Source organism: Brachypodium distachyon, chromosome 3 (assembly GCF_000005505.3).
Source record: "Brachypodium distachyon strain Bd21 chromosome 3, Brachypodium_distachyon_v3.0, whole genome shotgun sequence".
Taxonomy (NCBI): Eukaryota; Viridiplantae; Streptophyta; class Magnoliopsida; order Poales; family Poaceae; genus Brachypodium; species Brachypodium distachyon.
In genome coordinates, this window is record NC_016133.3 from 48,778,110 (window position 1) to 48,802,155 (window position 24,046).

Sequence of the window (24,046 nt, forward strand, 5' to 3'; positions counted from 1 at the left end):
GAGTGGTAAAAGGAAAAAGAAACAAAAAATACCAGAATACTGGAGGAGAGGAGGAACGTTGGGTGCTTTTGAACGGCGATGAGCAGGTAAGTTACGCCCCTGATGACTTCCCTTCTACAAGTCAGGGGAGCTGGGTCCGTAATGACACCACAACCTAGCAAGGCTTTCGCCCGTGACCAAGCTAGGAGGAGGCTTTCAAGAAGGAAATTCGTCGTCGCTGGGAGCTGAGTTGAGCTTTCGCCTAGAGGCAACAACAAAGTGCCCTCGTCATACATACCTCCATAGTTGAGGCCCTGACTCCACCTAGACGACCGAACCAGCGCTTCGAGAAGAGGCATAGGGGGAGGGCACCCGCGAACACGCAGAACCGCACGCACCGCACACGTAGGTGAAGAAGAAACCGCACTGCTGCCGAGGGCACTACGCCACTACCGTGACAGCATGCGTTGCATGGCGGAATTAATTCGCAGTGCTTTACATGCGGCGAGCAACCTTTTGCCCTGCCTCATGTGACCAAAAAGTTTTGTTTGTGTTTGTGACAATTCCACATTCTTAGAAGGTACACGTGAATATACATACTTAAACATATAGAGGTTTATTAACAAGGTAATGGGCAAACGACTGCAGAAGACCTATGTCCAGGTCGGCTCAGCCCGCTATGAACACACTTCAAATAAACCAATTTTGGGCATGCAGGAATCACAACTCGCCTCATCCATTTGCAACTGACTCTGGTAGGTGCAGTCTGCAATCCGAAACGAGAACCTCAGATTATTGCATGCGTTGATGAGAGGCTAGAATCCAGCCCACCCAGATGGTTGATCTACTTTCTTCGCTGCCCCTGTGCTGAATCTCTGGGAGGAACTCCCCTGGGCACTGGTCCTGTTGATCTGTGCTGCAGCAGCAGTGCTCCCCGATGGCATGCCGAAACTATCTGGGCCAAAACCCCACGCATCAGGGGAAGGCCCCGCATTGGTATTCCTAGTTAGGTTTTGCCTCCCATTAGTCGCATGGTCGACCTTTGGTCTGGCCTGAACTTTTGCCTCGGGGAATGCCTGCCATGTCTTGGCCTCAGAGCTGGGTAACGACGACTTGCCTGCAAGCATTCCCTGCTCAAGCTCCCACACCGTTCCTTCAATCTTCTCCTTCCGCTGCATGGATTGTAAGTCTCGCATAAGATGCTACAAGTATTCATAGATGAGCAAATGTGCTATACTAGATATACATACAGAGTAAGAACCTGTGATCCAGATTCTGGTATCCTTGAGCTGACTTTAATTGAAGGAGGCGGTGTAGTCTCAGCAACAGTACGCTTCAGCTCTTGAATCTCCTGGCGCTGGGAGCGGCAGATTGCGGACAGCTTTTCATACTTGGCTGTCATCTCAGCCTTCTCCAGTGTGGTCTTTTTCAACTGCTCCTTCAGACTGGACACTTCAGCTTCAAGCTCAGATGTCTTACCAGTAGCAGTAGTCCCCAAATGCAGATTGTTTGCATCAAAGTCAGCGACAAAGCTGTTGAAGGGATCTTTACCAGATTTTGGTTTGCTTTCAGGTTGTGATACTTTATTTTTCACAGAGCTTTGTGATTCCATGAAAAGATTTGTGCCTGAACTACCCATAAGTCCATTATTGGATACAAAGTTCCTTGTACTTCGCGAAGCCTGACCAGAATGGCCATGCTTATCTCCAGGGGTACTGGTACTGATATCCATCCTGCTTTGGTTATACTTTGATGAAGGTGGTGGTTTAATTGGTTCCTCGTCAAACAAAGGATTCCTATCATCAGTTACTTGAGAACCTTGAGCATGTTGTGTCCCCCAAAATGCACCAAGAGGTGCATCTCCTGCATTTGAGCTTCCATAAGATACTGAACTATCAGATTGTTCTCTTGGAGGTGGAGGAGGGTTCCTTCTAGGCATCACATGGTTTCTTCTATGAGCACCTAAACAAGCAAAACAAGATGATAGTAAAGTGAGACAATAACCTTGGTCATTGATCATGCTATCTCTTCCGAGAATATTTAGAATAAACAAACAGGCTAGAATAGTAAATAATCTCGTCCTAGCACACTATGTGCTGCAATGTGGCCTGACAGAAAGGTTATGTGTCCTGGTAGGATAATGACAATTGCAGTGAACCTGTGTCCAGAATCATGGCATCCAAACTAGCCAGTAAGGTCAAAAGTACCCAGCTGACAAAAGTGATATTCCAGTTTACATAACACATCCCAAGATAAGATTGTTTGAATATGGGGTTAGACTATTTAAGGCCCAGTTTGCAATTGTTGCAACTATGTTGTGGGCTTGTGGCTGAACTTATTTTATAATCAGTTCAAAATAGTCATGGAAATAGGAAAAAGTTGATTAACCAAACAACAAAATGAGAAAAGGTTGGTTAGACGAAGGAGATCATCATAGTCCAACCTCAATGCCAAACGCAGCCTAAAACATAACAATGTAGTGATTGGACTCGGTCAGATGCCACCAAAATTATAAAGCAGGCTCATAAGAGAATCACTATAAACAATTACCGTGATGCACACTAAAATCGAAATGATGTAAACTCTCATATAAAACTCTGGTATTTCTCTATAACAGCTGAACAGTTCATATGCATACTCATTAATTGAACTAAAATTATTAATTAGGTGGTGTTGGTCAACATGCAGATTGCAGGCATTGGCAGTGGGTTTCCTTTTTTTTTTGCGAGGAGGTTTCCTAGCAGTGCCCAAACCAGCACTCTCTCTTTCCCGTCTCCTCTTTGCTGTAAGACTGAATATTTCTGTTGAGCAATTAATGGTAAGGGAGTAGCCCGGTTTGAAAAAAAATAGTGATGTTAGGATGTTCTAGAAATAGCAGCTCCTATAGTTATGACTTATGAGGATGCTGAATGAGAACTCTTCATTAATAGATATGTAAATTGCGCAGCTTCATCCAAAACAAAATTTCTTAGTGGAATTTTATAATTTTGGATTCACAAAAAAATTGTGTCCTGATATGACAGTATATAATAAAATATGGATTTCTTTTCCTATTTTAAAACTTCGTATCCTTCAAATACACTCATTAGAGTTATCCAATAATATAAAGTTACACAAATCAAAATTCAAACTTGATCCCATACTCTACACAAAGAACAGGAACTCTAAAAAATAATTTTGAAGATATATGAGAACCATATGACTACAAAGTCCAAAACTCCAGGAAACACAGCGGTATTAATCCGAATTACATACAATAATACTGTGGGCTTATTCTAAATAGCACAATGTAGATTGTAGGTTGTAATAAGTGACTATTCTACGTGGCAGAGGACCACTAAAAGATATTGCATATATTCAGAAATTCCGTGAAGCACTTCTACAGTCTTGTTACAGAAACAAACATGACCAAGTTTAAAATTCTAAGCATTACTGTCAATCAAGGGCGACCTCACATGACTCCTAAAGTGTGTTCTACTTACAAATATCGATCTTTCAAACCTCACCTTCGTCTTGCAAACTCATAGAAATGGCCGATGAACCACCATCGGGTAAACTTTTCTGTAACTCAAGAGGTAGTAGTTCATTAACACGAAACCAGACCTGCCAAATGAGCAAAATTTAACATTAGCCAAATGAAATGATGCTTATCTAATGCAACAGTCTATGACTAACCTAGTATCATGGAGATGAATGATCAATCAATCAAAGCTCTTGCCTGCGTGATATCTGGTCTGGCATTTGGAGAGGCTTCGAGCATATCTTTGATCAACCCCGTCACAGCGGTGCTGTACTTCGGTTGCTCTGGAATACGATAATTGCCATTAAGCACCTGCAACTTGGACTCTCCATCAAATGCAGATTTGAAGTAGCATATTCTATAGAGAAGGCATCCCAGGGCCTGCCAAATGTGGGAAAAAAGAAGTGACATAAATTGCTTCATCATAATTTGACGCAGACACATGGTGCAAGGTAAACAGCAAAACTGTACAGTTATGTTCCAGTAACCTAACCATTTTGTTAGGCACCAACACCACTTAAGATGGGACTAGTGTGACAATTAAATCAGGGAATACAATGCATAATCATGTTGTGGACTTACCCAAATGTCAACTTTCTCACTAATAACTTCTCTTCTGTAGAGATCCCACATCTGAAAAATTATAAATGCATAGATGAGACCACTGGAGCCTGTAGAAGGTTCGAACATTTAAGACATCATACAGAGTACAGACAACTGTTTATTAACCTCAGGGGCCCTATATGCCGGGGTTGTATGCTTCCTAATGATATCTTCCTCAATCCCCCTATCTTCTGGCTTGTCGAAGCATTTATGATTCGTTGATGTGCTTCCAAAATCACATAGTTTCCACGCACCATCTAATCCAAGAAGAACATTTTCAGCTTTCAGATCCCTAAAGAATACAGAAGAGAGGCAGGATGTAAGATATTTGTGAATACTCAATAATAGATGTCAAATGTTCTCCAACTACTTCAAAGCAAGTCCCTCGCTTACACAGAATCAACCTCATCAGGGAGGAACTAGGTGAACACGTTACTTTGGTAACACGAGATTGATAACCAAGCTACAAGGTTATCCGAACTCCAGATCAGAACACAAATGTAGTATGGGCAAACAAATAACAATAATCAGTGTACTACTATGCAAATGCTCCAGTAGTTGCTAAGTGAACGAAATAAATGGTGAAGTGGAACAGCATAACGCAGCAGACATGAAACTTCTTATTCTTGATAAACATGCCAATATCACAAAGCATTATTATAGATGGTGTTTTGATATTGTAAATGACTCTTTCCACGTACCTATGTGCAATTGGTGGTGACTGCGCATGCATGGCAAATACTGCATTGCAAACGTCTCTGAATATCAGAAGTGCCTTCTTCTCCTCATAGTAACCAGTACCTCTGCTTTCCATTGCGCTTACCAAGGACTTCTCGCAAAACTCCATCACAAGTAGTGCCTCCTTTGTGCGGCCCATGTCAAAAACATCATGGGCAACCAGTGTGACAACATTAGCATGCCCTTTGAGGACATTCATCACCTGGATCTCCTTCATGACGAGATCAAGTGATTCCAAGTCATTGCAGATGATGTGCTTCAATGCATACTGCTTTGATGAATGCAATGTGTCACATGCCAGATATACACAAGAGAAACCTCCTTGTGCGATGGCATTGCGTACGGTAATCTTCACATTCCCTATATCAATTGTGCGGCCCTCCAATCCATTCTGCACTTTCCCTCCAAAAGGATTGAACCTCCGCATTGTTGAAATATCCGGGAGGAAATAAATGGAAAATCACGGCTTAATTTATTCGACGAGCTTCTCCTAATATTTCTGTGTGCACTGTATATTAAATAAGTAAATGATGAAAACTTCAACATGCAGCAACTAACGTGAAGCTAGCCAACTACTGACTTAAAGAGAATATAACATGATATTGTCTTAGCAGCCCATAAGGGAAACGCCCAGTATTTAAGCTGCAGCAATAAAATTTTGGATGCACTGACATCTACGTTAAGTGGTGTGCCTCTTTGAACTATCACTTACAAGCTGATTTTATTTTTGTTTCTTGGCGTGGGGGCTATCACTTAGAGCAGATGCTGTGCATTTCTTTTCCGCCCGAGGGGCAGTGACAGCCACAATGCTAACCATTCGAACCATGTGAAAACAATATGCGTGGTCCAAATCCAATCTTATGGGTTTCCTATTCCTGCGCTGAGAAGAGGACCTGACCATTTTAAGGTCCTGCTACAGCCAGAATATTACATTGGCACCCCATATTAGTTGCAAAGGTCTTAGGGAGTTAGGGATAACAACTAGCAGCATGCGTAGAAGTTAGAAGCCAAGAACGCTGGGAGTGATCTGACTCAAATATGAAACGAGGATAAACAAATAAGGCCGGATCTAGATGCACGCCAGAATTTGACGATACTAGTTTCGGTTTGAGTGATCACTGGATTTTACTAAAGGCTCATACAGTCATACCTCAAAAACCAATGTCCAGGATCGCGACGAGGCAGTGCGGGAGCGGCGATGGCGTCGACGCGAGCGAGACGCGGAGGGGTTTCGGGGGTGCGAAGCGTCGGCGGTGGCGCTAAGCTACGGCTGGGCGGCAGCACTAGGGCACAGTGGTGGTAAGCTACAGGGGAGATTCCGCAGCCGCATTGGGTCCGATTAGAGCTTGGGCAGATCAGAGCACGAGATAGGTCATGGGGGGAACAGAAAAGGAAAGGTACGGGATGGCGGAGAGGAGAAAGAGGTCGGTGTTCCGACGAGGGAAGGGACGCACCTCTCGGATTGGGATCGAAGGCAGCGGCGGAGGTGAGGTGAGGCTCGCCGTCGGCGTCAGGTCCAGAGCACGATCTCGTTTGGGGAGGAAGGTATCATCAGTCTCTCCGTGGGTGGTGCCTGGTGGGAGAGGAGGAAGGAAGGAAGCCGCGACGTGGAGTGGTGGAGGAGAGGTGGCCTGGTGCCTGGTGCCTGTGGGAGCCTGTACGAAATAGATTTTGGATTTTTGTTTTGGAATGGTTCGCTGTCTCGTTTTTCTCCGCAAATGTCAATTTTGGCACTGGTGTTATTGTTTTGTGCCAATAGTCAGGTTTTCTGAACCTTACTAGATCCAACGGTTCAATAGCCAATGGATTTATTAGCATCTTTTTGCCAATCGACTCGGCATCGATGTGTCTCCGTGACCAATTGTTGTCAAATCCTCATCAACCTCGATGTCGCCTGTGAAGAAGACGAAAACGGCCAATGAGCAGTACCAAGTTCTTCGCGAAAGAAAGATATGTTGAGCCATGTGACGCTCTTGAACTTTGTTCTCCTCCGCAAGCATATACTTAAACAGTATATCAGCTATCCCTCACTCAAAACGATGTCGTAGCCCACGTGAACCACTCAGAATTGCAGTACCAACAACAACACATAAACACCATCTTTTTGAACGTGGAAAACGCCAAAACATGCGTAAAAAACCAGGGCTGACCAAATAGTCTTCCACTACCAAATGTGCAGCATTCGTTTCATAAAATTAGAGATGCTAGATTACTGTGTTATGTTTGAATTGACGTAAATTCTAAGAATTCTTAGGGACAGTTTTTTCTGACTTCTGCTTCTATAGAAACGGTTTTAACTTCTCTATCCATAAAAACTGTAGTGGGAAGAAGCCACTGAGAAACTGTAGTTCGGTTCTTTTCAGCTGCTGGCATTTCAGTTTATTGTTTGAGTTGTCCGTTAAAAGGTCTGTTATACCCTTGGTCCGAACTTCTATCTTGGGTATTTGATCTGAGTTATTTCGTAATGACTTGCTACACATATGCACAATGAAACGATATATCACACAATCATAAAAGTGCCAAATATTAGAGTTAGTTCACTAATACTTGAGAATATTGAGAATATTAAATAATGTTGTCTTCTACATAAAAGGAGGTAAAATAGAGAAGCACATAGCAACAAATCCTAAATTTCAGATTTTGAATAATAGAGACGAAGATTTTGCAAACAATAAAATAACAATCAATTCATTCACTAGATTGAGCAGTTCAAAGGAACATAAATCGATACAAGAGTCTAGGAGAGGAGAGGAGAGGAGAGGAGAGGAGAGCATGAGGAGTTCGGTGGACTGAAGACTCCCGAATCAGTACGGGGAAAATTATGTAATGTTTGCGGTCAGATATTCAACATAATTAACATCCCCTCTAAAGGCAAGAAAACGAGAGAAACACATCTTAGTGTGGTGAAGTTGTGGTTGCATGACTCCACCCACCACGGTTCGAGTCTTGGCGCTCATTTTTGTGGATTTTTATTAAAGTCTTTTCATATAAAATAGGCAAGAAAATCTGCGTTGATTCGAGGGTTGGCTCAACTAGAAGTTGTTCTACAAGGCAAAAGAACAGGCCCTTAGCATTAGATAGGACCCTATAAAAATATTCAATATTAAAGCGTGCATGACATTTCCATATTATATTTTCTATTACTGTGATTTCAAATTCTGTAAACCCTGTAAGCCCTGCCTTTCGGTTTGTCCAATCTTTGAAAAAGCTCCTGGTCCTCTACTAGCATTCGTCACGGCTTGCTGTTGAGCTGTACGTTCACGTTTTGATCCCTCAACCGGAGCAAGGTGGTGCACGTTTATCTCTGTTGGTAGCACGTTATGATCATCCAGAGTGCACATCTTATAGCAATGGATAGAAAAAGGCAAAAGTTGAAACAGAAATAAAGAAAGCAAAACGCTTTTGTTAAAAGACCCTTGTCGGTGCAAATCCCTGAGAAGGATCCATTACTTGCAATGGTCACAATCAGGGATAAAGAGGGACCATTACGTTTTATTTTAGTTTTGCAAGCATACTTAATTTATTTAATAAACGCTTTAATAAAATGATTTAGATTTGGATTTGGTGGGTAGGGAGGCCCGCACAGGCAAGTCCTGCGAAGTAGGGCAGTGTCAGTGCCCGCGCCAGCCTCTTCCCCCTACAAAAATTGCTGTGCAGGGTTCGACCCCGCACCGCGAGCGGCTCTCACCGCAGCGCTTTGTTTTCCTTACTCATTAGTTTAAGGCAAGTTTCAACGCTAGCCCCCTGCCTCGTATATGTAGCTCCCCCCGCTCCGCGATGCACCTGCGCTCGGCGAGGTGGGATTATTCTCGTCTCTCGCTCCCTTTTTTCCTTTGTTCCAAGTGCTCGCGCATGGGCCTGGTCCGTGGGCTGGTAGCCGGGTGCTGCTGGGCCAGTGGAGATGTGATTATCTCACAGAAATCACAGATCCCTCCTACGGAGTACCATTTCCATTCGTATCGCTAAAAAAAAAACTAGGACTCGTGCATTTTTTCATTTGAAAAGTTCGAGATACGAAGGAAAAAAACGTGGAAATGTTCCAATCTGTATATTCATGTAACTAAAAAAAATCCTCCAACCAAACAAAACAATTGACATGTAAATCAGATTAGCATAACTGAACCTTTTCTTTTTCTTCTCGAACAAAGGTTTCTGACATTATATACTTATAGTTGCAGGTATATGAACACAATTTAACATCGGCATCTGATATATAGCTGGTAATCTGAAAAAAGAGAGATGGAACCTTCTGGGTTCAAGATCCTCCTACTAAGGCTTAATTTGACATTACTGAAGTGTGCTGTGCTGAACTTATTTAATAATCTGTTGTGGAAAAAAATACACATGAAAGTAAGAAAAGTTGGCTAGCCAAACACAAAAATAGCAAAACAAATTATGATAATCCACCGCAATGTCAAATGGAGCCCAAATAACACACCCAAAACAATTGGCGTGCAAATGGAACCTTCTGGGTTCAAGAACGCGACAGTGTTTCTGACCTTCTTTTTCTCGAGCACGGGTTTCTGACATCGTTATATATAGAGTACACATTCAACCGATGATGCCAAACTCTGACTATAAGTCAATGCTGACCTTAAAATAAAACAAATTCTACGCTGAGACGTCATCGATCCAACGTCATTCCGCTAAGTCAAAATGAACTGGAGTAGCTCAATCCAACGTCATTCGGCCAAGTCAAAATGAACTAGCAGCGTGACTGGTATACACGCTACAAGTCTAGGCCAGTCTTTAGCCTTGCCATCAAGACTGAGCCCGGCCGGGTCCAGAAAGAAAGCGACCATCAACCTCTGAAGAACCACATGTCCACATCCTGCCGAGGAAAGCACACTCAGTATTACTGAAATACCACGAACACAAACAAGAATGAAATAAAAAATGCCTCCCTGTTGTAGTCCTCGACGTGTCGAGACAAATTTTGTGGCTGATGAAATCATCGACCGGATCAAAGTCCAACATCAGGACCGGCTGATTGCATCTCAGTATTCTTACCTGAGGCTGAAACCACCGGTTGTTACCAGCTGATTAATGCAGAAGACCAAGCACAGCATTTAGCTTGTCAAGGCCACAAATACGAGGAAGGTATACCAACTTAAGACCGAGTCTTAGTGCCAGCCAAGCGTCCGTGCTAAGAAAGTGCACTTGCCCCTCGTGCTGGCCAAGGTAATCGTTCACATGACACATATGTGTTGACTTGATACAGAAGAAAAGGACCGTTGTCTTCACTGGAGACAGGACCCCACATGGTGCCGCAGTAACGAATCAAAAGCTGACATGGCAATTCTTCCTTACATTGGTGGGTTCAAGCAGAAACTTCCTGATCAATTCGTTCATTTAATATTAAAGTTTCAACAGCAGACTTTCTCCTGAGTGGCTGGCTGAGTCCTTAGGCCGGCAGAGACCTCCAAGACCCTGATAAATGGATGAATGGGACATCGTCAGAGATGTATGCACATAAAACCATTGCCAGAAGCAAGAGCTTGGGTGGACAACAATGGCGCTCCTCCTCCTCTTGCTCTTCCTCCAAGCTCCCTTCTATGCTCAAGCACAGAAAAACATCACATTAGGATCCATTTTGACTATTCAAGGCCCAAACACCTCATGGGTTTCACCCTCTGGTGAATTTGCATTCGGCTTCCGGCCCCTCGACACCAATACCTCTGTCTACTTCCTTGCCATCTGGTTCAACAATATTGCCACCAAAACAGTTGCTTGGTGTGCCAAAACCGACAAACCAGTGTCAGTGCCATCTGGCTCCCAACTGCAGCTCACACATGGTGGCGTGCTTTCGCTTCAGGACCCTGCCGGTATGGAGATATGGAATCCCCGGGTGACCAACATCAACCATGCCAGCATGCTCGACACAGGCAATTTCGTGCTATATGGCAAAGATGGCTCCATCAAATGGGAGAGCTTTGCATCCCCAACTGACACCATCCTACCCTCCCAGGTGCTGGTCAAAGGGACTGTTCTCCGCAGTAGGTTAATGGAGAACGACTACTCAGATGGACGGTTTGTCCTCAGTGTGCAGGTTGATGGCAACCTAAGGTTTTACACTGTGGCCGTCCTCGCCAGTTCCCTCTATGATCCTCCATATTGGGATTCCAAGACAGGTGGGAATGGCTCAAGCCTCGTGTTCAACACAAGTGGCGGCATCTACTACACTTCAAATTCTGGAGAACAACTAAAGATCACATCAGCAACACTGGACTCACCGGCGGATTTCTACCATCGTGCCACACTTGACACAGATGGCGTGTTCCGGCAATACGTATACCCCAGGAAGGCAGCACAGAGCAATGGGTGGAACATGCAGTGGAGAATTATTGACTTACTCCCACGGGACTTCTGTAAGGTTGTCGCAGGAGAGATTGGAAGTGGTGCTTGTGGGTTCAACAGCTATTGCAGCTTCAACATAAACAAGAGTGTGGACTGCCAGTGCCCACCGAGCTACTCATTCATCGATAATGAGAGGAGGTACAAAGGTTGCAAGCAAGACTTCGCTCCGCATAGCTGTGACTTGGATGAGGCTGAATCTATTCAGCAATTCCATCTAGTTCCAATGAACAATATCAATTGGCCTTTTAGTGACTATGAGCGGTACAACCCCATTGGTGAGGATTCTTGCCAAAAACTTTGCTTAACCGATTGTTTTTGTGTTGCTGCGGTGCACTATGGCAGTACTTGCTGGAAAAAGAGGAGCCCCTTGTCCAATGGAATATCTGGTGACATAGTGGGATCGGTTTTTCTCAAAGTTCCCAGGACCGAAAATCCAGGGTCCCAGTTTAGCAGTGACTCCAGTACATGGAAAAAAGAGAGGAGATATTGGATACTAGGAAGTTCACTAGTCCTAGGAGGATCTGTCCTTGTTATTATTTTCCTCATCTCCCTTCTCTGTTTTGGATCTTACTGCACCATTAGCAGAAAGAAGACAGCCCAGCCACAATCAATGAGTTACGAGGCATTGCCTCTTAGAGAATTCACATATAAGGAGATTGAGAAGGCGACAGATGGATTTCGTGAAGAGCTTGGTAGTGGTGCATCTGGTATTGTATACAAGGGGCAGTTGCAAGATGAGTTTAGGACTAGCATTGCAGTCAAGAGGATTGACAAGATGCTCCCAGAGACTGAAAAGGAGTTTGCCATTGAGGTTCAAACCATCGGAAGGACATTCCACAGGAATTTGGTACGGTTGCTCGGTTTCTGTGGTGAAGGAAGAGAGAGGCTTCTAGTGTATGAGTTGATGACCAATGGCTCACTTAATGGATTCCTTTTTTGCGGTACGAGGCCAACCTGGAATCTCCGTGTTCAAGTCGCACTTGGGGTCGCAAGAGGCCTGCTCTACTTACATGAGGAATGCAACACTCAAATAATCCACTGTGATATAAAGCCCCAAAACATCCTTCTTGATGAAAATCTCGTGGCAAAGATCTCAGACTTTGGCCTGGCAAAGTTGCTCAGGACAAATCAGACACAAACAAACACTGGGATCCGGGGAACTCGAGGGTATGTCGCACCCGAGTGGTTCAAAAACATAGGGATCACATCCAAGGTAGACATTTATAGTTTTGGGGTGATCTTGCTGGAGACTGTGTGCTGTAGACGGAATGTGGAGCTAGAGACTGATGACGAAGAGCAAGCGATACTGACTTATTGGGCGAATGACTGCTACAGAAGCGGCAGGCTTGACTTGTTAGTCGAGGGTGATGATGAAGCAATCTTCAATATGAAGAAGGTGGAACGATTTGTGGCCGTGGCGTTATGGTGTCTCCAAGAGGAGCCGACAATGCGGCCTACCATGCTGAAGGTGACACAGATGCTTGATGGATCCGTCACAATCCCCACACCTCCTGACCCGTCTTCTTTCATCAGTTCACTCCAATAGTGGAGTGCTTGTTTAATAATAAGTTGCTGCGTGAAACAAGAGTATAATGGGTATATTCGACTACAGCAAACAATAAATGTGAGTGATGATTCCTTCATACGGAGTATGTAGGTAAAGGGAAATAGGAAAATAAATACCACCCAATAAGAGAAATGTATGCATATGTGATTGAGTTCTAAAAATAATTGCAGATCTGCAATCTTTATATCTTTCTAGGTCGAGTAGACCATCATAAAGACATGAATCATGAATGCATTACTTTGTGAACTAGTGTGTTTTAATTTTTGGTGCATTATAAGTATGAAACTAGAATCCCCAAGAAACTGCTGAAGTGTAGTGTGGGGCAGGACTACAACCAGTGGGTAAGAAAAACAGTTGGCGTGTTTACGATTGAAAAGCTAGAGGTGTAGAAACCTTTAAGAGCTCTTAGGCTATACCCAAGTCATTCTGTTGGTTATTAGCTCCTTTTCTTTTTGCAAAGTTATTAGCTTATTAGCCTTAGGATTTTGGCGAAGTGATGTAATTCTGTAACGTTGATCCAATATTAGCCTTAGGATTTTGGCCTTTAAGAGTATTTCAGAGTACAGGGATCATTAAAGAGCAAAAGTATAAAGATATTCAATCTATGATGCTCAAATAGATCAGGCCAGACACTTCAACAAATCCCTACTAAAGGGAGCTTTTAGGTGAGAAATTCTACATGGTCCGAGCCGCTGCACACGTCGGTATGCCAGAGAACAGAATAAACCGAGTGTTCATGTAAATTTTGCGATTTTTGAGCAAACGGTTACATGGCCTATGTTGGTTCCTAGGACTCCAACCAGGAACCACCGCAATAATTCGAGCAAAACAAGTTAAGCGAATCATCGCGGAAGCGAAATATACCAGGTAGTTACTCAACTTCCTCGCACTCACCGCTGCCCACAGACGCCTCCTCCAAGTGCCGCCTCCTATTCAGGCCCCAGCGCCCTCTCTGTCTCCGTCGGTTGGCGACCGGAGTGGCCGGTCCAGGGAGGCGAGAGAGAAGACAATGAGGGAGTAGAGCGGCGGGAGGGGAAAGGGGCAAATGGCGCCTTGTTCGGCGCGAAGGTGAATCAGTGAATGAGGGGCAGGGTATGGAGAGCTGGTGCGGCAGTGACAGCCGCGCGCCGCCGCGACAGCAGCGCAGAGCGCACCATCGTTGCCGTCGGACACTTCTGAGTTTCTCTCAATCTGCTTTTTTTTTTTGAGAGAGAACTTATCTGCTAAGGCCCATAGGCAATAATGACGCTATGGGCCGACTGGTCGGCCCATACCAGATGTGAAAACAGCAGCCCTAATAAGCACTGGACTGTGCAGACAAGACCCGGTTAAACCCTCCCTCCCTCTTCCCTTCCTCCGCGAGACCCACGAGAACTCACCCGCCGCCGCCGCAGCGCCTTCCGGCTCAAGCCCCAGTTTCCCACCCATGGCGAAGAAGAGGAAGCGTAGCTCCGATGCTACCGCCCCTGCCGCCGTACCGAAGCCCGACGACTCTGCGCCGGAGCGGCCGGAGCGCACCCTCTTCGGGTTCAAGGACGACTCCGCCGCCGAGCCTGCTTCTAAGGACGGCGGCCCCGTGGGGCCCTTCTTCCGGAACAAGGAGAAGGTGCTCATTACGTGCTCCCGCCGCATAGTCTACAGGTGAGCGCGCCGCCCGTAGTTGTTCGGAGTCATGTGGCGGCTGTTTAGGTGGATTGGTGTGTGTAAGTGTTCGATTGGGTTTGTGTCTTCGTAGGTACCGGCATCTGATGCAGAACATGGTGTCGCTGCTGCCGCACGCCAAGAAGGATAGCAAGGTGGAGGCGAAGCAGAGCAAGGGCAGCGCGCTGAACGAGCTGGTCGAGCTCAGGAGCTGCTCGAGCTGCCTCTTCTTCGAGGTATAACCCATGTACTCCGTTCGCCGCTTGCTTGTTGGAAATGGTTTAGCTTCGGCACTATAAGAGAACCACATGATGTAAACATTATAGGCTGCAAAATCATACTCCCTCCGTTACTAAATACTTGTCGCTGTTTTAGTGCAACAAGTATTTAGGAACGGAGGGAGTACTATGTTTAGAATGGGATTAGTTGCGGTTTCTGCAGCTAAATCAGATTAGGTTTGTTCCTTATTTTGGTTCTCGTCTTAACTGTGTAACAAAACGGTAACTTCTACATTCTTTTTGGTGATAGCAGCCTAAGAGTCACCCACAATTGGAAAATTTTGATCAGCAGTAGAGTTCTTCTTTCTCCAAAGAGTCATGCACTAGAGTTCTTATACTGATGCTTCTTCAACATGTATATTGCAGTGTAGAAAATCAAAAGATCTTTACCTTTGGATGGTGAAGTCTCCAGCAGGGCCATCAGTGAAATTTCTAGTCAATGCCGGTATGTCCTTACATGCCAATAGTTGTTATCCAGTTGCTTTACTATGCATCGCATCACATATATTTATAATTTGTATACCCTTAACAATCCTGTAACATTCACATGCAGTTCACACTATGGAGGAACTGAAGCTCACTGGTAACCATCTGAAAGGGTCACGTCCTCTGCTAACATTTTCATCAAATTTTGATCAGCAACCTCACTGGAAGCTCTTGAAGGAAATGATAACTCAAGTATGTGGATGGTCGGGCATGTTAAATTATGATGTGCATGTGTTATCATCATTTTGAACAAGCTGATATTGACCTATATTTATCTTGGATTTTTAAAAATAAACTTAATTAAACTTTGCCATTTTTCCCTGTTTGCAAGAATCAATTTATTCCAGTTCACTCTATTTTACTTGGCATATGAAGATTTTTAAAAATAAACTGCATTAAACTTGATTTTGACACATGTTTACAATAAAGTCTCTTATTTATATGAATGAAAGCTGCTACTGTTGTTATTGTCTAACCTGTGGGTATTTACCATGTATGTAGCTTTTATGTCCACCATTGGTCATCTTTCATATGTGAAACCTTTGAAGGAAGGATGTACCTTTATTAACTCTAGTTCAATTCTAAAAAGTCCAAGTTAAAGGACAAACCTTTATTAACTCTAGTTCAATTCTAAAAAGTCCAAGTTAAAGGACAAACCTCTATTAACTCTAGTTCAATTCTGAAAAATCCAAGTTAAAGGACAAACCTTCTGTATGCTAAAAAAGAAGAAGACTTATTGCTATTTTAATCACTTGCTGTGGACTCAATAAGTCAATATAGAGTTGTGTTTACAAAGTCAGCAGGTCAGCATGAGTGATATAACAATGTTGTTTTTGGAGTTAGTTTTATGGGGTAAAATTAATTCTATGTATGCATGCTATTCTTTTAATCAAAGGGCTTCAGAGCTAACTCGTTGCCCATTGCTGTACTTCAGATTTTTGCTACCCCAAAGGATCATCGGAAAGCAAAACCTTTTCATGATCATGTGTTTGTCTTCTCCATTGTGGATGACCACATTTGGTTCAGAAATTACCAGGTGATTTATTAGTCTATTTGAATTTTGATCTTGAAGAACTTCTTTCACTGCTTAAAAACATTAAACTTATAAGCACCATCTGAAATTTACATTGATATACGTGTCAGATTTCCGTGCCCCACAACGAGATTGACAAAGTTGATAAAGGAGGCTTGGATAAAATGACACTTGTTGAGGTAAAAGTAGAGTAAGCTTATCTTTGGATAACATATATATGACTCGTGGTCAATATTTTGATGGAATTGTTGTATGTAGGTTGGCCCCAGGTTCTGTTTGAATCCAATCAAAATATTTGGTGGTAGTTTTGGTGGCCCTGTGTTGTATGAGAACCCATTCTATGTGTCTCCCAATCAGGTATTGTTTTCACCAACTGATGCAGACTTATATTATGTCTACTTTTTGTTTATTGGATTGAAACAAAAGTTGACCCTGAGAAATTCTACCCGACAATTTAGTGATATTGTATCGTGATGCTATTGTTACCCTGGTGCACAGTTAGTTTTATATAGTGTTCTTGAGCGACATTTGATATTGATCAATATAACCAAGGTGCACATTATACATCAAAACATGTCATGTTTACGTCACTACAAGGGATTGCTCAGTGCACCCCAAATTATATTCCTTTCTGATACACTGCCTTGTCTATTGCTGTGCTAGTCTGTTTGTGATGATTCTCACAAACTTCAGACACAGAGTAGTGTCATAGTGTGGTAGCTTCTCATGTTTCAGTTTGATCAACTGCTCACCTTCTAAGTTCATCACAATTCTGATGCTATTCTGAATTCTGTATTTCATTCAGCTATAACGAGCATTTCCTGGCACGTTCATGTATGCCATCCTATCTACATCTCATTTCAATGGTATATTTGTTTTGCCCATCAGATCCGCGCACTAGAGAAGCGGAAGAAGGCAGGGAAGTACGCCACGAAGGTGAAGGCCAAGGTGAGGAGGAAGATGCATGAGATGGAGAACACCCTGGAGCCCGATGAGTTCGCTGATCTTTGGAAAGGAGAAGACTAGTGCGGCAGCAGCGATTGTACCAATGAGATAGACCTCGTCAAACAAAGGATTGAACTACTCGCTCTCTCTACCACCAAGCAGTGAATTTTGCTTACCATTCTGTGGTAGCTCTTGTATGACAAAGCATGCGTTTGCTATTATTTACAACATCTGGATTTCGGTGCTACTCGTATACATCTTGCTTGCCTCTGTCCCTGGTTGTGTTTTTCACGTGTCTTTTTATTTCCATTTTTTTGGGTCAGATGCAATTATAAGCAATTGAGCAAAGTTTCGAGCGAAAGTCTTTCAATGTCTTACTCTCGGATCTATGGATAGTTGATCCTGAGACAGAAATAGCCGAAGTGATAATAGGCGAAACATTGGCTTTCAGAAGAAAAAAAACTGTTACGTGACAATTGATCAAGATTAATCGAACAAGAACACTAAAATCAGCGAAAATATATATTTTTTACGTGACGATGGATCGAGATTAAACGAACAAGAACAATAACATCAGGAAAAGCAAAAAAAAACTTTTTGCTGTTGTTGAGGGAAAAGAAAAATCGGTTTTTCACGCTAGGGATATCTTGCTATTACAAATTTACAATGGGCTAAAGACCTCAACCTTAGCACCGAGAAACACACACGGGCCGTATGGGCCTGAACGGACCAGCATTAACATCGTGCACACCCCAGAAACCTAGGGTTTCCATCGCCTTGCCGTCCTACACATATAAGCCTGAGACCAAACCGGCTCGTCCATTCTCTCCGCCGCCACCTCCTCCCTCCTTCAGCCGAAGCGCCGACCCGCCTCGACCGAAGGATCCCCAATGGCGCCGACGTCGAAGATGGCGCTGGGCATCAAGCGCGCGTCGCGGTCGCACTCCTACCACCGCCGCGGGCTGTGGGCCATCAAGGCCAAGCACGGCGGAGCCTTCCCCAAGGCGGAGAAGCCCGCCGCCGTCGCCGAGCCCAAGTTCTACCCCGCCGACGACGTCAAGCCACGTAACCCCAGCACCCGCAAGCCCAACCCAACGAAGCTCAGGTCCGTCCCCAACTAACCGTGTGGGCGGACTTTGCCCTCTCTCGATCCCCTGCGGGGTTTTAGATTGAGATCGATTTGGTTGTTGCAGGTCGACCATCACGCCCGGTACGGTGCTGATCCTGCTCGCCGGTAGGTACATGGGGAAGCGCGTGGTGTTCCTCAAGCAGCTCAAGTCCGGCCTGCTCCTCATCACAGGTAATCCACGCTGCCTCTTTCCAGCGCTATGATACTGTGATGGATCAGTGTAGTCGTTTTACCTTGAACCTTGTAACCAATACCGTAGATCTACGGACGACTGGTTGTTTAGTTATGCCCTTTGGGAATTGTTGCATGGTGTGAACCTCGGTTATGTAGGTTCTCTCTTGTTTGGTTGTCCTAGAAAATCAGGTGGAATATTAACTCTTTAGTTCATCGACTGTGTTGTCAAGTATGCGTAAAAAGGTGACCTAGGAACTTCAATGGAATTGCCCATGAAACACTACGCAGTGTTTATATTATCCCTTTAGGAGTGATAGGCCATGTTTGTTAGCATCAATTGGTGTCATTATTGATGGAGGTAAAAGTGGGGGTAAAATCATCTGTGTTATTCTGTAAAAATTGTTGGTCATTGCCTTGGTGACGAGAAAAAAATGTGTGGGAAAATTTGAGGCAGTGGCTCTTTAGTGCTAAGGTTCCTCTTTTGGAATCAGGTGTTGGAAGTTGAGCGAGAACTGCCTTCTTGGAATTGATATGTGCAATCTGTTGATTTCACATCCCCAGTTCAAATTTTAACCACATACCCACTTCTGATTATTCATGTTATTATAATATATACCATGCCTGATTTTTGAGCTCTTCTGGCCTCTTCAGGACCATTCAAGATCAATGGAGTGCCAATTCGCCGCGTCAACCAGACTTATGTTATTGCCACATCCACAAAGGTTGACATCTCTGGTGTTAAGGTGGAGAAGTTTGATGACAAGTACTTTGCTAGGGACAAGAAGGCAAGGGCAAAGAAGACAGAGGGGGAGCTTTTTGAGACAGAGAAGGAGGTACAACCATGGGCCATTATCCTTTGCAAGATTTACTTATGTTATCAGTCTTTGCTCCAGTATTTATTATGTCTCTTATTTGTTAAACCTACAAGACTACCAAGAATCTGCCTGACTTCAAGAAGGATGACCAGAAGACCATTGACGCTGAGTTGATCAAGGCTATTGAGGCCGTCCCAGACCTTAAAAACTATCTTGGTGCCCGGTTCTCTCTCAGGGACGGTGACAAGCCACACGAGATGACTTTCTAAGTTGGTACAAGTTTCTGAGTTTTGTGGAAGTCTTTTTGCCTAGCTTGTTTCTGTACTTCTGAACTGTGTACCCCGGTAGTTAACTTCTTATATCTATTGAAGTTTGCCTGTCAGATATTATGAGAAGGATAAGAGAATTATTACCCCCTGTGGTTGTTCATCGCAACATCTTCTCAATGTTTAGGTCACGCATGTTTGCTGCCTTTTGATTTCATATTTGTTTGATCTGCTGATAATTCAGCAGCCGCAATTTTTGTCTTTTGAGGAATTTGGTGTTCGTGTTTTGGTTGGGCTCATTGGTCGATGTAGTCAAAACATGTAACTTGCGAAAAGAAACATGCACTGGTTTGCAGCACGGTTCTGAGTTCTGACAGGAGCTTCGAGTTTGCCAGCCTTTCTCACAAGTTCCAAGACGTAGTAAGCATCATTGAAGCTTCTAGTTTTCAGCGTTGTATCTGCTCAAAGAAATTGCAACGCTAGTCACTGAACGTATCGATTATTTTGGTTTGCAAAATCTACAAATTCTCTCACTTGGCATTTCTGTTCGATAGACGCGGTCGGCTTAATGTCATGATGATCATCCATTTGTAGTGAAACCTATTATGTGCCTACATTCTATTTCTAGGTCCACCTCTTAATCATTTTTTTTAGATGATCAGGGGCTCGTCCCCGGTCCCAACCTTTCATTGAGACCCATTTTGGGACCAAAATCGCATCACTGTAGCAGAACAAGTTTTGTCGCAAAAGACCAAAAGCTATTCCTCGCTAAAACCTATCTTTCTATCAAACGCAGCTAAGGAGTTTCATTATAGCCGACGCTGGCGAATTCAGCGAGCCTCGCAAGGCATCGAGGAAGATCTTGGGAGCATTGCTAGCTTCTTCTTCATGGGGGACGCTGCGGAGAGGAGCCGCCAACGTCCAATGGGGAGACTGTGCTCAGTAGGGGCGCCCAACGAGCATCCACGCGTGGGGGGGGAAAGCTAGAGCGTGTCGAAGATCTTCATCTTGGCGTAGTCCCCCAAGAGCGTGTCGTCAGGCCTTGACGCCAGCGAACAGACTCTACCTCCAGTAGAGCTGAAAGCCGCTAGCACCAGCCCAAGAGAGGGGGTGCCTTCAGCACCGAGCGGAGGAGGGAACAAAAATCCTCGACCTGTTCCAAAACCTCCAGCTTGAAGATAACCTTCCATTTCTGGAGTGTTCGGAGGATGAGTCACCACAATTGGTTAGAGCTAATGAAAGGGCATTTCTCTCCTAGTTAATTTTGGTGGTGATGACAACGTGTGTTATGGACTAATCGTGCGTTAAGTATTTCAGATTTGATATCAAATGGTGCAAAACGATTCGATGCCCTCAAGTTGGAAAACGAAGAGTAGTGGAGTTTTAGCGGCTTTTTCGGTTATTGAGTCGTAGGAACTCCGTACTATTAAGAGGGAGTCCACATGAGAAGGTAATGGGTGAATCGCTTTTCACGTACACAAACAAACATCTTACATCCACATAAAGTCTACCCAAAAAGTGAGAGAGAACCAACTCTAGAGCCTAACTGGTGTGCATTTGCCTGCCCAGGTCCGGAAGTTCCGGTGGGGTTCCGGTACCACAGAACTTCTGCCAACCTCCAGACCAGGTCCGCAACGCTACTGGAATCCATTGTGGATTTCCGGAAGTTGAGCCGGAACAGGGCCGGAACTTCTGGTGACAAGCGGAAGTTCCACCCCTGGAACTCGCAGTGCATAACGGTTAGATTTTGGGGAGTCCAAATATATACCCCTTCGTCCCCAACGGGTTCCTTGCCCGAGTACCAAGCAAAGAACATCCCCCTCTCTCTCTCCCAAGAACTCCCTAAGCTTTATTCTACTAGATCTACCTCCAAAAGGCTTCCCCCTTGTTGATTCTTTGAGGATTGGAGGAGAAGACCTAGATCTAGGGTTTCACCAAGTCACAAAGTTGATTCCCCTTGTTTCTCTTGTGGATTTTGTTTCTCTTGGGCATTTGGGAGCCCTAGACGGAAGTGGTTGCCTTGAGCTCTTCCCTTGGGGATTGTGGAGCTTGAGGATTGGATTGGGAGCCTCCAATTGAGTTGTGGAGCTAGCCCCGATCAAGTTTGTAAAGGTTCGGTCTTCGCCTTCAAGGAAGCCATTAGTGGAGCTCACTCACCTTTGTGGTGCCGTGAGAGGAGAATAGAGTGAGCCTTTATGGCATCTCTACCTTTGTGGTAGAGCACTCCTCCAAACAGAGACGTACACCTACCCCAATCGGTGGAACTCTGGTGAAATCTTCGTCTCTCGTGTGGTATCCATTCTTACTCTTTACATTCTTGTTATCTAGTTGCTTCGGCTATTACTTCGGTTGTTGTACTTCATCCTATGGTTGCATTACCTTTAGAGAATTTAGTAAACCGTAGGTTAAATGTGTGTATCTTTCTAGAAAAGAAAAAGAAAAAAACTAAAATTTGTTAGTCGCCTATTCACCTCCCCCTCTAGCCGACCATACCGATCTTTCAGCTAATCCAAACAACATTATAAAAAATAAAGCTATTTCTAAATTTTCAGATACACCAAAGAGCAGCAGCACATATAGAATTTAATGCCCAATGCTTTTTGTGTGAGATCCATAATCTGGCAATGGATTCCAGGTCAGCCCCCAGCTGTTTATTGAAATGTAGAGAAACAGTTTGCCAAATAATTTTAGCAACTGCACCGTCAAAAAAGAGATGTTGAACAGTTTCATTTTCAGAACAGAAAACACAGTTCTCTGATTTCTCTCTATGTCTTTTCTTTAGGTTATCTTTGGTCATAATCTTATTATGAGCGACTAGCCACAGAAAAACCTGAACTCTGGGTGGGACAGGGATTGACCAAAGGGAAGGGATGAAAATCTGTTTAACACCTCTAAAATTAATGATGCTGTAGAGAGAACTAGAGGAATACCTGAAGTAGTGTACTGCCACCTCTTAATCATGGGTAAACAACACGTCATGAAAACTGAAGAGGCCCATTCTTGTTTCTTTTACGCTACATGTGCATCTTAGAAAGCGCAGGGAATAGCTAGAAAGGAAGAATAACTGGCGCAGGGAAATGACAGGCCAAGGGCTGGCTGGGAAAAATAGAAATGTCAAATTGAGTGACTAAAGAGACAAATGCACCTTATTTATCTAAACTTTAGCAAAGTTTAGATTACAACCTTAATTCCACTTTGGTTTAAGTTACTTTCCTAAAGTAAGAAAACCATTTAGATAACACAACTAATCCTATTTTGACTGATCTAACTAGGGTGTTGTAGTACCACGTTAGCCCGGCCCCGCGCTATCCCAAAATTCAATCAGTTTTCGATTCAAAATTTAATAACTTGTTTATGCTCCATCCGCTCATTTAAATGAGCTGGAAATTTCTTTTCAGGGCAAGGATACCATTTTCTGTTTTATGTAAATGTTTAGAAAAATTCTGGGCACTTTCAAATTTTAGTCCAAATTTGAAATTCAAACTTTATTATCAAACCATTTTTCCAAATGATCTAATTTTCTTTCCAAAATAGTAAGTATAACATTTTTTATTTCATGTAATTTTTCAAGTTTTTCTGGGCACTTCAAATTTTGTTTAAAAAATTTGAAATTCAAACTTACTTTTTATTCTCGAACCATTTGTCCAAATGAGCTGAAAATTTCCCAACATAGTAAAAATACGATTTATGCTTTTTTTTGTGGCTTTTTAAACTTTCCCGCACACTTCCAAATTTACCCTAAACCAGATTCGAAACAAGAGCTAGATCAGTAAAATCAGATTAGGGTGTAATCTAAATGTTTTTCATAGTTTTTTTGGGGTGTGTTTAATTTAAACCAAATGGAGTCGAAGGTTGTAATCTAAACTCTGCTACAAGTTTATATTAGGGGGGTAATATGGACTTCAAATGTAAATTTTCCGACTTGTTTGGAAAAAATTGTATCCCGTGACAAGTTAATTACGCGCCGTACAATTTTAAGAGTTGGTATACTACCTTTGTCTCGAAACATAAGGAATATTTCGTTTTATTGATCAAAGCTTTGACTAAAAATTACTTTATTAACACATAGTTTTTTTTACTTAAATTAATATTATTGTATTTTTATTCAAACTATAAGTATTCTCTAAATATATAAACTCTTATGTTAAAGCTGCCATAAAAAGAGAGAATACTTATAGTAGAACAGAGGGAGTAGACAGCTCTAAATATATAAACCCTTATGTTAAAGCTCAAACAATTTACGTCCATGTTCTGAGATGCTGAGTACTCCGTCCGATCCATGTTAACCGTCGAAATATTACATGTATCTTGATGCTTTTTAGACATAGATACATCCATATTTGAACAAATTTAAGACAATTATTATGGATCGGAGGGAGTAGTTCCCAATCTATAACCCTTATGTTAAAGCTCGTACATATTACGTCCACGTTCTGATGATGAGTACCTCCCAAGAATACCTATGTTAGCTTGTTAACTTTAACTTTCAAGGAACAGCACTCGAAAAAAAAAAGG

At 43.3% G+C, this 24,046-nt stretch overlaps 4 protein-coding genes, 1 long non-coding RNA gene and 1 other non-coding gene across 9 annotated transcripts; 3 read left to right on the top strand and 3 right to left on the bottom strand.

Moving 5' to 3' along the window:
• Positions 1-451: 451 nt before the first annotated feature.
• LOC100822661 (probable serine/threonine-protein kinase DDB_G0276461) lies at positions 452-6,493 on the bottom strand. Of its 4 annotated transcripts, none has more exons than XM_010237317.3 (8): positions 6,295-6,493; positions 4,804-5,348; positions 4,229-4,394; positions 4,082-4,132; positions 3,698-3,880; positions 3,486-3,582; positions 1,230-1,941; positions 452-1,151 (listed from the first exon to the last, which is right to left on the bottom strand). In XM_010237317.3, the coding sequence occupies exons 2-8, from the start codon at positions 5,265-5,267 to the stop codon at positions 986-988; spliced, it is 1,839 nt and encodes a 612-aa protein (XP_010235619.1). In that variant the 5' UTR covers positions 5,268-5,348; positions 6,295-6,493; the 3' UTR covers positions 452-985. The 4 variants fall into 4 exon arrangements, with proteins under 4 accessions (XP_010235619.1, XP_010235617.1, XP_003575255.1 ...); XM_010237315.3 differs by having other exon boundaries at positions 1,241-1,941; positions 4,804-5,339; positions 6,295-6,491; XM_003575207.4 differs by having other exon boundaries at positions 1,241-1,941; positions 6,295-6,491.
• Positions 6,494-8,409: 1,916 nt separating this feature from the next.
• Positions 8,410-8,567, bottom strand: LOC112272142. The gene has a single exon (XR_002965837.1). It is a non-coding gene; the product is annotated as a U12 minor spliceosomal RNA (small nuclear RNA).
• Positions 8,568-9,219: 652 nt separating this feature from the next.
• LOC112271994 lies at positions 9,220-13,969 on the bottom strand. The gene is made up of 2 exons (XR_002965621.1): positions 13,659-13,969; positions 9,220-9,671 (listed from the first exon to the last, which is right to left on the bottom strand). It is a non-coding gene; the product is annotated as an uncharacterized LOC112271994 (long non-coding RNA).
• Positions 10,353-12,743, top strand: LOC100821320 (G-type lectin S-receptor-like serine/threonine-protein kinase LECRK3). The gene has a single exon (XM_003572621.4). It carries the CDS (start codon positions 10,353-10,355, stop codon positions 12,741-12,743), a length of 2,391 nt encoding a protein of 796 aa, XP_003572669.1.
• A 112-nt stretch (positions 13,970-14,081) lies between the features above and the next one.
• On the top strand, positions 14,082-17,421 carry LOC100822978 (ribosome biogenesis protein BRX1 homolog 1). The gene is made up of 8 exons (XM_003575208.4): positions 14,082-14,405; positions 14,500-14,641; positions 15,050-15,128; positions 15,237-15,361; positions 16,104-16,205; positions 16,313-16,381; positions 16,461-16,559; positions 17,091-17,421. The coding sequence occupies exons 1-8, from the start codon at positions 14,191-14,193 to the stop codon at positions 17,226-17,228; spliced, it is 969 nt and encodes a 322-aa protein (XP_003575256.1). The 5' UTR covers positions 14,082-14,190; the 3' UTR covers positions 17,229-17,421.
• Positions 17,422-17,953: 532 nt separating this feature from the next.
• LOC100823288 (60S ribosomal protein L6-3) lies at positions 17,954-19,748 on the top strand. The gene is made up of 4 exons (XM_003575209.4): positions 17,954-18,252; positions 18,341-18,447; positions 19,102-19,283; positions 19,379-19,748. The coding sequence occupies exons 1-4, from the start codon at positions 18,038-18,040 to the stop codon at positions 19,532-19,534; spliced, it is 660 nt and encodes a 219-aa protein (XP_003575257.1). The 5' UTR covers positions 17,954-18,037; the 3' UTR covers positions 19,535-19,748.
• Positions 19,749-24,046: the final 4,298 nt, after the last annotated feature.